The 15,623-nt window shown below is 51.8% G+C and overlaps 1 protein-coding gene across 1 annotated transcript in view; it reads left to right on the top strand.

Annotated features, from left to right (window-relative positions):
* CUBN (cubilin) overlaps positions 1–15,623 on the top strand; it is a 260,630-nt gene that overhangs the window by 168,451 nt on the left and 76,556 nt on the right. The window contains exons 37-43 of the mRNA XM_037837374.1: positions 1,258–1,463; positions 2,319–2,503; positions 3,617–3,809; positions 4,952–5,149; positions 12,493–12,639; positions 14,060–14,250; positions 14,362–14,533. Coding sequence (XP_037693302.1) covers positions 1,258–1,463; positions 2,319–2,503; positions 3,617–3,809; positions 4,952–5,149; positions 12,493–12,639; positions 14,060–14,250; positions 14,362–14,533 — 1,292 coding nt within the window. The remainder of the gene's footprint in view (positions 1–1,257; positions 1,464–2,318; positions 2,504–3,616; positions 3,810–4,951; positions 5,150–12,492; positions 12,640–14,059; positions 14,251–14,361; positions 14,534–15,623) is intronic.

Here is a 15,623-nt window from a genome sequence, read left to right as displayed (position 1 = left end):
TGGTGGGCACGGGCGGTAGCGCCCTCCACAGCCCCCCGGGCCTGAGAAAGTGAGGCCGGAGGCAGGCCCCATTTCCTCACCCAAAATACAACCGTTAGAGGAAGCTTGCCGGAGAAAACCGCCTCCCTTATCTTGCTACACACTCCCCGTTGCCAGAGCAACTCCCCCACCGCCAGTGCGCATGCACCGTTGCCAGAGCAACTCCTGCCCGCGGCAAACAGCTTCCGCGTCCTCTCAGAACCAATCCTAGCCTTTCTCCCCTCAGCATTACCATTTAAGGCCCTTACACCCCTACACCAACCCCGCCCTCTATGCCAGCCTATATAACTTGTGCTCACCCCTGAATAAAGGCTTTTTGTTCTACCCCCCTGTAAGAAGAGTGTCTCGTTTTTCTCCCTCGCCGCCCTCCACACCTTGCACGCCTCCGCCGGGGACTCGGCCAAGTCCCCCGCCTCGCCCTCGCCTCCGGGAAGAGCCTTCGCCGGTACCCACAAAGCAAACCTAACAGCAGAAGGTTCCGTGGGTGCCCGCCCCTACCTAGCTGCGACCGCATGAGCACTCATCTATATTTACAAACCTCTGCCTAGAATTACATGCATGTGCAGAATTATTCCTGCATGTCTGTTGAGAATTAGATGGTGACACTGCCCCCGCTTCATGTCCTCTGGGTTTCTTGGCAGTTCCCCCTGCTCTAAGCAGACCAGATCCCTCACCGGCTGACCAGATCCCTCACCGGCTGACCAGATCCCTAACCGGCTGACCAGATCCCTCACTGGCTGACCTGATCTTCACTGGCTGACCAGATCCCTCACTGGAGTCTCAGCCCACTCTCCCGTACACACACACCCTGGTTGGTGGCACTTTCAGACCCCCTCTCCGCTCCTTGAACCCAGCTAACGTTTGCTTTCCATCTTGAGAAATCCTCCATCCAGCTACTGCTGGGCCCCAAGCTGGGAATAGTAGCCATGCTCCAAGATTTCCACCACTCAAAACTCAAGTGGCCTGGTGTTCTGCTTTATCATATATTTTCCTATATTTTTGCACAGTTTTCCCCATAAAGACTAAAACTGCTCAAAGGTGGTATATTAATTGTCTTGGTATCTTTTGAATAGGCATTCATCAAACTGGAAAGCCTTTTTTGAGATAACTAAAGGATAGAGAGGAATTTTTAAAAATGATCATGTTCACCTGGCACGTGGCTTGGGATGCTTCCAGAACATACTGATGGTGATTTATTCCCCTAACTCTGCATATCAGCTCCTTCCAGCTGGAGGAATCCCCGGGCTGCACCAGAGACTTCGTGGAGATCCGGGAGGAGAATGCCACGGGGGCCCTGCTGGGCCGGCTCTGTGGTGCCAGTGTCCCGCTCAACCAGTCCTCCCTGCATGGGCACAGCCTCTGGGTCCGCTTCGCCTCGGACGGCACTGGTGGTGGCCAAGGCTTCCAGGCCGCGTTTGCTCATGGTGAGTCAGCTCTGCTCTAGGGATGGCTGCCGAGGGCCCTGTCGACGAGGGACAACAAGCCTTTCAGCAGTGCTCGGAGCAGAACCCGGCCTGAGCCATGTTTACGGTCTCTCTGGAACGACCTTATTGCGTGTTAGAGAGACTGAACTGGGTGTGAAGGGGCCACTAGGAGCCAGGGAGCGCACTTTCAATGGCTCTAATCTTCATTTAGGCCCTGGATACTACCTGATGGGGAGTTAACTGTTTTTCATGCTAATGCTTCGTCTTTATATCAGATTTGTCCCATTCGAGCCTGTGGATGTAAACCCTATGTTCTTCAAATTAAAGTCATTTAGGACTTTGGGGATGACTTAAGTGCTCAGATATTTTAACAACAGGTTATTCTCCTATGTTAAATGTTTTAATTTTCCAACTCGACTTTTCTGTTTTTAGCTACTCTAGGTGGGATCCCATCACTCAGGTCTCTCTTATCTTAAAGAATTTTTAAAAACATGATTCACTCGTTTGTAAAACAAGGTGAACTAGGTCAACCAAAGTCAGGGAACAGGGCTGGTGTCCCCCTTCCCCAAGCCCACAGTCCCCCTGGGGTGCAGGACCCCCTTTTGCACAGGGAGGCGTCTCCTCTTTACATACCACGCACCCTTCTGAGGATACAGAATTCCGTTCATGAACTCACCTTCTCCCAGGGGTTCCTAGAGGCCCAGAAACCGAGAGGGCAGCAGTTATTTTTCCAGTGTTCAGGAAAGAAGCCACAGTCTGACAGCCCACCCTCTCAGCGTCTCTCGCTCATGTTTCTTTCACTGATGAAAGAGCTGCTCCTGGAGGGTCTGATGAACTGCTGTGTGCTCCCTGCAGTATTTGGCAACGATAACATTGTGGGCACCCACGGGAAAATCGCCTCTCCCCTGTGGCCTGGGAATTACCCCCATAACTCCAACGCCCAGTGGATAGTAAACGTGAACGCGTCTCAAGTTATCCATGGCAGAGTCCTGGAGATGGACATCGAAGCTGCACAAGTCTGCTTGTACGACAAATTAAGGGTGAGTTTCCGTGTGTGATCCATGTCTATTAATTTGGTGACTTGCTAGTGGCAAAACTAGATCCAAGCTAATGTCCCTTCAGGCATCTGCAAGTCCTGAAGGATGGACTGGCCTGCGTTGTCCTTACCCTCTGGATTTTCTGTGCAAATCTCATTCTGTTACTACATTGCTTGTCCTCCGTTCTGTAGCTATTAAGTTTTTAGCATTATTGAAATTCACTTTTCGGGCTTTGTCCAAGTATGTAGGTATATCTTAATTCAAGATTTATTCTTACCTGCTTATTCTTGTGCCAGAGCACTAGGAATTTGAAGCATCATGTAAATTAAGCAAATATAAGTGTAGAGCTTAGGGTTGTTGTTGCCTTCCGAGGTTGACTTCTGGATCAACTCCAGGAAGTCCGTCAGACCCCGAAGGCCAGGCCCCGTTTCATTTACCCCTGGTCCTTGGGGCCTCGCAGAGAAACCGGCACTTGAGGGATGCCCGATGGCTGCTGGGGAGCGTCACACGCCCTGCACCGTCAAGCTCAGGGAATGTCAGGAATGTGCCGTGTCCAGGAGAAGGTGGAGGAGAGGACAGGAAATGTGGCTGAATGTCATCCAAGTGTCAGAATGTTTGGGGACTGTCACAAAATCTGTCTTCAGACAGGTAATTTAATGTTTCAAACCCAATGGAAACGAGGTAGTGAGTGCTTTGGAGGTGCAGAGCCTGCGAGCTGAGGCTCACTGTCTTCTCTGGGACAGGCGCTCCCCTGGGGGCCTGTCATTTTCTCACCTTCCTTCCTTCCTCCCTAACCTCCTCTCCTTGGGCCCCCAAAGCACATCCCCTGAGTGTCCCCGTTGCATAGCAACCCTGGCTCCCACCCATTCTGGGAATCTCTAGTAGGCTGTATCTGACAGCAGGTTTGCTCATTTAATTCTACGACAAAGATAGCAATGTTTTTTAATCACATTAAATTCTATATGATCAAGTTTTGTATTTCATGACACTTGCTTTTAAAAACTGAAAGGAAATGTTTATTCTTTACTGCTTTTCTCGCTTGTGATAGAATTGTCGTAATTTGAGGTGTCTGGAGTTTTGCTGGTGTACGACACTCCTCTCTGCTTTCACCCGCAGATATACGATGGGCTTGGCGTTCATTCCCGTCTAATGGGAACTTACTGTGGTGCTCAGACTCCAGCTTTCAGCTCCAGCAGAAATTCTTTGACGTTTCAGTTTTCCTCTGACTCCTCAATCTCAGGGACAGGGTTTCTTCTGGAGTGGTTCGCAGCGGACATGCCGCTCGGACCTCTGCCGACCGTCGCCACAGGTGTGTTAGGTGGTAAATGGAGTCCACTTTAAGGGCTGATACGCGTGGGCCAGCATTTCAGCTTCACCATAAAAGGGGCCGGATATACAAATGTGCAGGGAGAGAAACTATGCCCCTGAGGCCCTTCCTTCCTAAGTCAGGTGTTCTTGTAAACTCACAGGTACTATGTTTTGTACAAATTATGCATTTTTCTGTAGAAAATATGCAGGTTTTACATTGTATTTCAAGATAGTAAGTAGGGGGTCGCTGTCAATAAGGCATTCTACTTATAATTTCTAGACAACACTTCAGAAATCTCTGAAAATTTGATTTGTAAATACCCCCCCCCACACACATACAAGGTTAAAGGTCATGGAGTGGAAAGCAGTACTGATCTGAGCTACGGGTGGATGGATGTTTAAGACCTTGTGTGAAGTGGGAAAGCCAGACACAAACGGCCACATGATACGATTCTGTTTATATGAAATGACCAGAACAGGCAAATTCACGGAGCCAGAGCAGACTAGAGGCTGCGAGGGGCCGGGGCTGGGGTGGGGAGTGACTGCTGAGGGGAGCGGTGTTTCTTTCTGAGGTGATGAAAATGTCCTGGAAGTAGAGAGCGGTGATGGTAGCAGAACACTGTGAATATATTAAAAGCCACCGAGTTGTACATCTTAAAAGTAAATTTTATGGCCTGTGAATTACAGCTTGATAAAGCTGTTTAAAAAACACAAGTTAAGATAACGCAAAGCTGTAGTTACTATTAGTTCACTTTTTTAAAAATGTTTTGATTTACCAAATTGAAAACCTACTCTAAATTGCCTAGACATGTTACGTGGTGAACGGCTATGCCAACGAGATGAAGGTTGTGTTACGTAGGAAATGTGGGCACAGCCGCTCCCTGAGAACACGGGTGAGGGGCCTTCCACCTGGACTCATTTCCTAACAAGCGGTGGCCTCAGTACTGTGTGGTCATGTGCCCGAATCAAGGTGAGAAACCAGAGTACAGGTGTGTCTCTTAAACGAAGGGTAAATGACAGACTTCGCTGCTGTCTGGCCCCCGGGCTGAGTGAGGTGTTCTCGATTCCCGGAGCAGGGATTCATGGGCCGGGCCGTGCAGGGCTCTTGGCACCATGATGTCTCACAGCTGCGTTGCTTCACAGGTGCCTGCGGGGGCTTCCTGAGGACGGGCGAGGCCCCGGTGTTTCTCTTCTCCCCGGGCTGGCCGGGCGGCTACGGCAACAGGGCTGACTGCTCGTGGCTCCTGCAGGCGCCCAGCTCCACAGTGGAGCTCAACGTGCTGTCTCTGGACCTGGAGCAGGAGCAGACGTGCAGCTATGACCAGCTGGTGATAAGAGACGGTGAGGGGCACCCCGCACACTCGCAGCCAGAGCCCCGAGTGCAGCCGCCTTGGTGCAGCCACGGGTTCATGCCTCCGGCCTTTTCACACAAAATGCACAGGATTCTGGGCAGTGAAGCATCAAATGCCAGAGTTGGCTACAATTTTTGCAGGATGCGAGGAGAGTGTTACATCTGTGACAAACGGTCCCCATTCCCTGCAAGGCCCTTGGCCCCAGAAGGAGGCACAGCCTCTCCTTCGGGAGGTGGGCGTCCATCCCCAGATGGGCATCGTCCCCAGGTGGGCTTCCTGCTGTAGTGAGCCCTGGAGGTGCAGCCTCCAGTTTCTCCGGTGAAGCATTCCCATCTCTCACTCAGGGCTCCTGGTACAATGGGTGGAATTGGGTCGTTTTATGCCGGGCAGCAAGCCTGTGGAGGGGCCCGACGCTGCTCCTGGACCCCAGCCCAATGGGCTTCACTGTCTGCACAGCTGGAAGGAGTCTGGGGGACATGGCCTCCACACTGGGGTGTCTCAGGGTGGCCCCCCGGAACTTGCTAGAATGGATTCCACCCCCAGCCAGGCCTCCTGAGCCAGAAGCTCCCCAGGGGCCCAGAACTGTGGGGTAAGCAGCGCCAGACAGCACCAGGGAAGGGCGGGGGCCCCCCATGGGTCAGGGGTACAGGCAGAGGCCAGCCGTGTGTGCACCATGCTGGGTCCCAGGGAAGCTGGAAATCCGGCCCTTTCCATGAATTTCTGTGAAATTTTCCAATTGTCAAATGTGAAATGTGAGCTTGGTTGGCCCTCGAGCTGTGGTGTGCAGATGTGGCTATGGGGCCACCTCCTCCTCGTGCTTCCTGAGCCCCTCCGGGCCGTCCAGACCCCAGACCCAGGCTCGGCTAGCCCCAGGAGGCCCCAGGCCACACGGTCGCACCTTTCTTGTCAGCACAGCCCAGTGGGACTGGGGTCTTCCCTCAGAGCAGGGACCTGTGGAGCCCAAAATCTAAATTGTTCATGCTGTGAAATGGGCGCTTGTTCATCGTCTGCGAGACGGAGCGGCGGGCCCGCCTGCCTTTCTGTGGGAGGGCAGAGTCCTCTAGCAAAGCCCTGCATTGTGTAGACACAGAGCCCGGGACAGTTTAATTTGGATTTCAGGTGCCTGGATAGAGACGTGGCTGAGGGGGTTCCTCCTTGCTCAGGCAGGAGCGCCTGAAACGAGCTCAGCAAACTGAGGTGTCTGCCAAGACAACAGAAGTGCCTGTGGTTGCTTGGGTGACCCTCCCGTAAGGTTCCTTTGGTTCCCCCCCACTCACTGACAAGTGGGCAGATGCGGCAGGCCCTGGAGGAGGCAGCGCCTGCTGTGTGTCGGTCGATGGGCGTTTCTTCCGTCTGGAGGGTGCTGGTGTACTTTCAGAATCAAATGTTCTGTCCCGCTCCGCTTATTTGTCCTCTGCCCAGCCCGTATTTTGCTTCTGGGAAGCAGGAAAGTGACATCCAGAAGCACATCTCTAAGGCCAAGTGTGCATGGGTGGTGGCCCTCAGTGGCCTCTGTGCAGGTGGCCGGTCACCCCAGGCTGGTGGCCGTGCCCTCCCTGGACCCCCGGACGGGAGGCTCTGAGTCACTCTCCCGCCTGCTTTGTCATCTCGCTCAGTCTTTGTGACTCAAAACTGAATCAGCCTTTTCCAGGCCAGGAACCAGCACATGGTCCACCCCAGAGACCCCACCGAGCGGAGGGTTCACGAAAGCACTGTGGGCCTAGAAAAAGTTTTAAAAAAGGGAGAAGAAGGAATAAGAGGAGGAGGAGAGAAAAGAAATAAACGGTATCAAAAATCAGTATTCCTTTTATCTAGTCCTAGATCTGAAACGGGCTATCTTCACGATCATATTCCGATCATTTGGCAGCGTGTTTGGGGGTGTAGGAGTCATCTGCCCCTTGCCTTCTGCACCCTGTGTCCTGGGCTGACAAGGGGCAGCCCCCGTAAGCCAGACGGGGCAGTGGGAGCAGACTCAGCCGAGAGGCCGCTGCCGAGGAAGAGTCGGATGCTGCATGGAAAGCACCTAAGGTGGTCGGCACACGGTAATTAAGTGCCAGCCGCTCCTGATCCCAGCTCAGTGCCACATCCGGAGCACAGCCTGGGGTGCCTGCCAGCCTGGCCCCGCGCTTCTGTGATGCACCCCACTTTGTAAAGATCAAGTTCCTTCCTGCCATAATATTTGGGGGGCTCTGCAGGGCTCTGGAGGACCCTGCACCCAGGGTGGAGCCTGGGGGAGAGCAGAGCAGCCTGTGGTTACTGGGCTGTCCACCAGCAGTCAATCGGCAGGAGAGCAATTACAGCAGACCTCATTTTAGGGCGCTTCGCCGCCTTGGGCTGCGCAGATGTTGCGTTTTTTACAAACTGAAGGTTTGCAGTGGCCTTGTGTCTAGCAGCCCATGGGCACCATTTCCCAGTGGTGTGCACTCGCTGCGTGTCTCTGTCACATTTTGGTCAAGGTCCGCACTCGCATTTTCAGACGTGATGCTTCCAGCACTCCGTGAACCACAGTACACGGTGAATGTACCTTATATGCACCGGGAAACCCGAAGGTTCAGGTGGCTGCTTAATCAAAGCGTTTGCTCCATTGCAGTGTCCCCCAGGCGTACCTGCGTTAGAGACAACTGCTGCCATTGGCCAGACAGCCTGGGGTGAAATTTAGGAAAGAAACCGAACTCAGTAGACCCTCCCAGCCTCGCTGAGAGATAAACTACATGTGTGAAAAATCACATTACAACACACAAGAAGCTTCAAAATTTTATGGTACATACAATTAGAGAGTAAGTGACCAAAAACAACACGGGCTGAAATGCATAGCATAAAGTTAATAAGCCCAAAAGTAGCTGCAGAGACGTTTCTGAATTGTGAAAAATACGGAGAAGAGACTCTAAGATGGCAGCTAGGTGAGGCAGGGCAAAAAAACACCTCCGTGAAAAATACTAGATAAAAACCACAAAGTGACCCAGAACACCAGTTCCAGAGTAGCACCAGCCAGACAAGGTCTGCTAAATCTACAGGGACCGTGCATTTGGGGAAACCAGGAGACTGCATTCTGAAACGAGTGAGTGAGTCAGCTGAAAGTCCCTTGGCCATGCTGCAGTGTGGGGAAATGGTGGGTTGGTGTTTGGAGACGGACTAATTCTTTAAAAAAAGAAAAAAAAAAAAAGCCCGGGAGCAGCTGCAGATATGATGGGAGCGGGCTGGGCTAATGCCTCAGTGTCTGGCGTGGAGGGTACCCCTTCCCACACCCACTGCTGATTGTCTCGGGCCCAGGGGGGCAAAGGGGAGCCAAAAGGAGGAAAAAAAAAACAAAAACGCACAACTTGCAGCCGTCTCCCCAGTGGGCAGGGGCACTCCCGCCCGGGGCCAAACCCACAGCACAGAGCCGTGGCAGGAAACCCAGTGTGACAGGGAGTCTTTCCCACAGCACCGCACACATGCCACAGTGTCGGCCATGGACAGTGGCCTTTAATACACCCACAGCTGATTGTCCCGTAGCTGGGAGGGCGGAGCTGTGTGAAAAGGGGGAAGTTAATGCGTCCCATTCAACCATCTTTGAAGCGGGCTGGGAGCGCCCCTGCACAGCCCAGCAGCCCAGGGCTTCCCTGGAGGCTGGTGCACACTTGTGATGTGGCATGGCCCTCCCTCCCTCAGCAGAGGTCCTGGAAGAGCACAGCAGGGAAGGGGGAACCACTCGGAAATCCCAGGGAACCTACGCCAATACCATGGACTTGTGGGTCAGCAGCAGAGAACAGCCTTAAATCTCCAGGAACACCTGGGAGGTTTGATTATTAAAGCTGCCCTGCCTCCCTAACTGCTGACACACGCCCCTCATTCAGGGCGGACAGCACCAACAGCACACCCAAATTAAGTGCACCAATTGGACACCACAAGAATCAGACCCCCACATACCACAATGTTGGGGAAACGAGATTTGAGGGGAATACGTGACTCACGGATGCCACCTGCTGGTTAGTTAGAGAAAGTGTACACCACCAAGCTGCAGTTCTGACCAATAAAGATCAAGTAAAGCAAATGCCAAGAGGCCAAAAACAACAGAAAATCTTAAAGCTTATGATAAAACCAGACGATATGGAGAATCCAAACCCAAACACCCAAATCAAAAGATCAGAAGACACAGAGTACTTGGTGCAGTTAATCAAAGAACTACAGACAGGCAATGAGAGCATGGCACAGGATATAAAGGACGTGAAGAAGACCCTAGAAGAGCATAAAGAAGATATTGCAAGAGTAAATAAAAAAATAGAAGATCTTATGGAAATTAAAGAAACTGTTGACCAAATTAAAAAGACTTTGGGTATTCATAATACAAGATTAGAGGAAGTTGAACAACAACTCAGCCTCCTTGAGGACCACAGAACAGAAAATGAAAGAACAAAAGAAAGAATGGGGGAAAAAATCAAAATGGGTTTCAGGGATATGATAGATAAAATAAAACTTCCAAATTTAAGACTCATTGGTGTCCCAGAAGGGGAAGAGAAGGGTAAAGGTCTAGAAAGAATATTCAAAGAAATTGTTGGGGAAAACTTCCCAAACCTTCTACACAATATAAATACGCAAAGCATAAATGCCCAGTGAACTCCAAATAGAATAAATCCAAATAAACCCACTTCAAGACATATGCTGATCAGACTGTCAAATACTGAAGAGAAGGAGCAAGTTCTGAAAGCAGCAAGAGAAAAGCAATTCACCACATACAAGGGAAACAACATAAGACTAAGTAGTCACTACTTAGCGGCCACCATGGAGGTGGGAAGGCAGTGGCATGACATATTTAAAATTCTGAGAGAGAAAAATTTCCAACCAAGAGTACTTTATCCAGCAAAACTCTCCTTCAAATTTGAGGGAGAGCTTAAATTTTTCACAGACAAATAAATGCTAAGAGATTTTGCTAATAAAAGATCAGCCCTACTTCAGATACTAAAGGGAGCCCTACGAACAGAGAAACAAAGAAAGGAGAGAGAGATATAGAGAATTTTAACAGACATATGTAGAATATTACATCCCAGGTCACCAGGACACACATTCTTCTCTAGTGATCATGGATCTTTCTCCAAAATGGACCATATGCTGGGACATAAAAGCAAGCCTCAATAAAAATAAAAAAAAAAAAATGAATTTGTTCAAAGCACATCCTCTGACCACAATGGAATACAAATAGAAGTCATTAACCATCAGAGACTTGGAGAATTCACAAGCACCTAGAGGATAAAAATGAGGGGAGATGAAAACATTCCCGATAATCAAAAGCTGAGGGACTTCATCACCAGTAATCAGTCCTATAAGAAATGCTAAAGGGAGTTGAGCAGGCTGAAAGGAAGGGACACTGAACAATTGACTGAAACTACATGAAGAAATAAAGGTTTCCAGTAAAGATCACATGGTAAATATAAATACTAATACTACTGTATTTTTGATTTGTAACTCCACTATTTACTTCCTACAGGATCTAAAATACATAAACTGTGATAATAAATCAGTGGTTTTGGACTCAGTGTAAAATATGTAATTTTTGACAAGAACTACATAAAGGTGGGGGAATGATGGAGTATAGGAACACAGTTTATGTGTCCTATTGAAGTTAAGTTGGTATCAAAGAAAAACAAGATTGTTATAGATTTAAGATGTTATATTTAAGCCCCACGGTAAACACAAAGATAGTATCAGAGAATATGTCCATAGAGATGAAAAGTAGAGTAGGGGTTCTGAGAAGTGGGGAAAGGGGCAATGGGGAGTTAAGAAATGAGAGTAGGGTTTCTGTTTGTGGTGAAGGGAAACTTCTAGAAATGGATGGTGGGAAGATGATAGCATTGTAACAGTCTAAATGTGATTAATCCCACTAACGGAATGCAAGGGAGGGGATGGAATGGGAAGATTTAGGCTATATATATGTTTCCACAATTGGAAAAAAAAAAAAAGTCTAAATAGATGACAATTAAATGCCAAGGATGATCCTGGATGGGATCTGAGGATGGAGGAGAGGAGGCTCCAAGGGACACAGATGGGACACAAGGAAAAAAAAAAGGAAATACAGAATGTAAGCTTTATATCAATGTTGAATTTCTTGAACTTCTTAGCTGTGCTTAATGAAATTGCATAAAAGAATGTTCTTGTCCATGGGAAAGGTACATGTGAATTATAGTGTTTGCTCAAAGATATGTGCAGCTTGCTCTCATATGTTCAGAGGACAGAGCAATAGATGATGGGTGATAGGGAGGGAGGGAGAGAGGGAGGGAAAGAAAGAAATGGTGTGACAGGATGTTAAAGGTGGTGGATCGGGGTATCGGGCGAGGGGGTCGGGGTATGATGGAGTTCTATGATGGGGTTTGTACTGGTTTTGCAACTGTTCCTGTAAGATTTAATTTATTTCAAAATAAAATTTATTAAATTAAAAAAAAAAAAGGAAGTTTCCAGAGATCAGAAACCCTCCCAAGAATGCCGTTTCAAACGTCTTGCATTTATAATTGTGCCATTACATTTATCATCACAGAAATAGAAAATAGCTTGCTTTCTACAGTGGTTAATAATGAGTGGATTTTAAGTAACGGTCAGTGCCTAAAAGATTTAATTTTGCTACATGCAACAGGGCAGATTTCCTCCTGTCTCATTCTGTTTTTTTTTATAGGCTCGAAATTTGTTAATTCTTGGCCTTAGGATAAAAGCCTATTTCCCCAGCCAAGGACCCAGCTCCTCCGTAACCCCCTTCTGCTCCCTCTGGCTTCTGCGGGGCCAGGCGGCTCGACCGAAACTTAGTCTGAGAGGAGCCCCAGGAAATGGTTCTGGAGGAGCTGCCGAGGGGCTCGCGTGGTTCCTTTCCCTCCGCCCCACGAGTCCATGTGTGGACATAAGTGTGTTCTTTCAACAGCAAAACAAATGAAAAGCAAAAAAAACACAAACCAACAGGTCCCGACCCTCGGGGCTAGCAAGGGTCCTTTGAAGTCTCTAAAATCTGTGCGCTGTGAAGCCGTCGGGGTAGGATCTGGGCAATCGGCAGCTGCGCCTCTCCTGCCGAGCTGGACCTGGCCGGCGGCGGCCGGAGGCCTCTGAGCCCATGGCCCCTTGCTCCGGGCCTGTGGCTCTGCTTTCGGTCCCAGCTCCATCACAGCTGGGCCATGTCACCAGGTTTCCATCACGGAGGGAAGTGGAGGGCAGTGGCCCCATGGCAGGCTGGAGCCCGGGGCTGGTACCCCGGCGTCTTGTGTGGGGCTGTGGTGTCCCCAGAGAGGCGTGTGAGCCGCGTGGGCTGCCCACAGCAGGGGCGAAGCTTCCTGAGACATCCTCGTTTCCTGCTGACTGCTCCTCTCTTGGGTCCAGGAGACAGCAACGTGGCCCAGCCGCTGGCGGTTCTGTGCGGCCGGGAGGTCCCGGGGCCCATCCGCTCCACAGGGGAGTACATGCTGATCCGCTTCACCTCCGACAGCAGCGTGACCGGGGCGGGCTTCAACGCGTCCTTCCACCAGGGTAGGTCCCTCCCTCACCTCCTCTGCCCTCCGCTCTGCACACACACACACCTGACATGCTCATGTGCACACAGCTCGGCAGCTGCTGGTTCATACCTGTGTGGACACATGCACACCTGACAGCTCATGGCTAATACATTTATGTACACGCATGCTCCATGGCTCATGGTTCATGCATGTGTACACATGCACACAGCTAGGGGCTCATGGCTCGTACATGTACATACACACACTTGAGTGGTAGCTCATGATGCATACACTTATCTACACACACACACACCCGGCAGCTTGTGTGCTCGTGTTTCATACCTGTGTATACGCTCACACCAGCTCAACAGTTCATGGTTCATGCATGTGTGCACACGCACACAGCTAGGGGCTCATGGCTTGTAGATGTACATACACACACTTGAGTGGTAGCTCATGATGCATACACTTATCTACACACACACACACCCAGCAGCTTGTGTGCTCGTGTTTCATACCTGTGTATATGCTCACACCAGCTCGACAGTTCATGGTTCATGCATGTGTGCACACGCACACAGCTAGGGGCTCATGGCTTGTAGATGTACATACACACACTTGAGTGGTAGCTCATGATGCATACACATATCTATACACACACACACACACACCCGGCAGCTCATGTTTCGTACCTGTGTATACACTCACACCAGCTTGACAGTTCATGGTTCATACATGCATGTATACACACATGCCCGGTAACACGTTTCACATACGTATGCACACGTACAGGCACACTTCACAGCTCAAAGGTAACAGGTGAAAAACCGAGCTCTCCGTTCCTGCCCCCGACCTGCCCCTGACCTCCGCAGCCTAGGAGTGCAAGGTGCCTTCCTCTGGTTAGTTACTCCCGGGAGCTCGGGCCGTCCCGCCTTCTGTTCTCTCACACTCCACCTCGTAACTGTGAGCAAGCTACGGGGTCCGCTCCATGACCCACCTAGAGCCCCCCACCTGCTGCACACCCCCCAAAGCCCCTGCACCTGGACAGCCCCCTGGCTGCACATCTGCTTCTGCTGATCCATCCCCCAGCCTGGCCCTTTGGGGTCTCTGCTGCTGCACTGGCCTGGATGCTGTCTCCCCCAAACTGTGCGGCTGTCCCCTCCCTCCATTCAGGCCTGTCCCCCAGCCCTGTGGCCCTGTGCCTCCCTGCCTGTACGCTTCTTTGTGGGAGGCACCCCACCTCACCTACTGTGCATCTGTCCACTGGTAAAGTCACCATGCTCCCGGCACAGTGGATGCCAGTGGTGCCTGAGGCCCCAGTGACCCCACACTCTCGTCCCAGCCTCAAACCACACTTCACTTGCCAATACCGTGCAGACCCCCCACAGACCCCGAAAAGCAGGGCAGCCCAGCGGTCAGCTCTGTGTCGCTTACCGCCCTCTCTCTGTGCGAAGGCTGCGGAGGGTACCTGCACGCGGACAGGGGCGTCATCACGTCCCCCGGCTTCCCCGATGCCTACCCCCCCAACCTCAACTGCTCTTGGCACATCCTGGTGCAGAGTGGCCTGGCGGTCGCCGTCCACTTCGAGCGGCCGTTCCAGATCCCCAACGGAGACCCGTCCTGCAGCCGGGGCGACCGTCTGGAGGTGGGTGTCGCGCGTGCCCCCCGGGCACTTTCTCTGCAGACCTGATCTTCTCTCCCGGACGGGGACTGCTGATGAGCGCGCCGCCCTTGGTGCATTTTGTTTTGTCCCCAGCTGAGAAATGGACCTGACGCCTCCGCTCCGCCCTTGGGAAACGGCCGTTTCTGCGGCAGCCGCCCGGCGTCCACCCTGTTCACCTCCGACAGCCAGATGTTCGTGCGCTTTGTCTCGGGCAGCGGCGGCGGAGGGCAGGGCTTCAGGGTCAGATACGCGGCGCAGAGCCTAGGTGAGTGCTCCCGCGCCCGCCCCCCGGCCGGCCTGGGACGCAGCCTGGGAAGGGCTGGGCTCCTTTCCGCAGCCCAGGGTGCGTGGACAGCGGCAGCCGCCTCCAGCAGGCCCCTGCGCTGAGGGTGTTTCCTCGGGACCCCTCGCGGGGAGGGTGACGGGGCCGCTTTACAGGGAGGTAAAGCGAGGCTCCGCTTCCCAGGCCACATGGCTGCCCACGGGGCCAGTGAGGCCCCCAGGGTCCTTTCCACCCAGGACGGTGCAGCGTGAGGTGCCCTCGGCCGCAGGACACTGTCACCACTGGGGCCTCGGGCGCTAACACGCACAGCTGCCTTTCAGACCGCACGTGGGCCTCGGCTCTAATCACCCGTTTAATTGATTTCACCTGATTGCCTTTACTTAACTGTTTGATTATATTTAATCCTACCGCAATGATGTAATATTTTGTGACAATTTTTATAATGTTTAATTGAATACACAAGTAAGTAAGTATAGCTTTAGAAAAGGTGGTAGTGTCAGTATAAAGCAATATAAAAATTGAATCTTGGCTCATCCCCAAGAGAATTTGTTGGTAGGGATTCAGGGTGATCCCATGACTTAATCCCAGATTCCTGAATATATTTCAAAGTACATGTTAATCTAAATAGAACCATACATTTTATTGCACACTTTCCAAATTGTGGGAATGTAAACTAGCAGCCTTCAGCTGCCCAGCGACCCCAGACCCGTTGCTGCCCGACAGCGTGAGCCCTTCTGCTGCTCCCGACCTTCGGTTCGCCGTGGCACTCACCCCCCACCCCAGCTCCCACCCCCAGTTCCCAGCCCTCACCATCTCCCAAACCCCCAGCTCCCACAACCCACCCCCACAGCTCCCACACCTCTCAGCTCCCCCCACCAATTCCCACCCCCCCCACTGGCCCCCATCCTCCCAGCTCCCAGCCCCCCAGTTCCCACCCCCCACCAGCTCCCACACCTACCAGCTCCCACCCCTACCAGCTCCCACCCCCCCGGGTCCCACCCTCTACCAGCTCCCACCCCTACCAGCTCCCACCCCTTGCCATCTCCCACCCCCCCCAGGTCCCACCCTCTAC

This window comes from Choloepus didactylus, chromosome 5, assembly GCF_015220235.1.
Source record: "Choloepus didactylus isolate mChoDid1 chromosome 5, mChoDid1.pri, whole genome shotgun sequence".
NCBI classification, from domain to species: domain Eukaryota; kingdom Metazoa; phylum Chordata; class Mammalia; order Pilosa; family Megalonychidae; genus Choloepus; species Choloepus didactylus.
The sequence above is the reverse complement of the archived record's forward strand: the minus strand, read 5'-3'. Positions and strand labels throughout refer to the sequence as shown.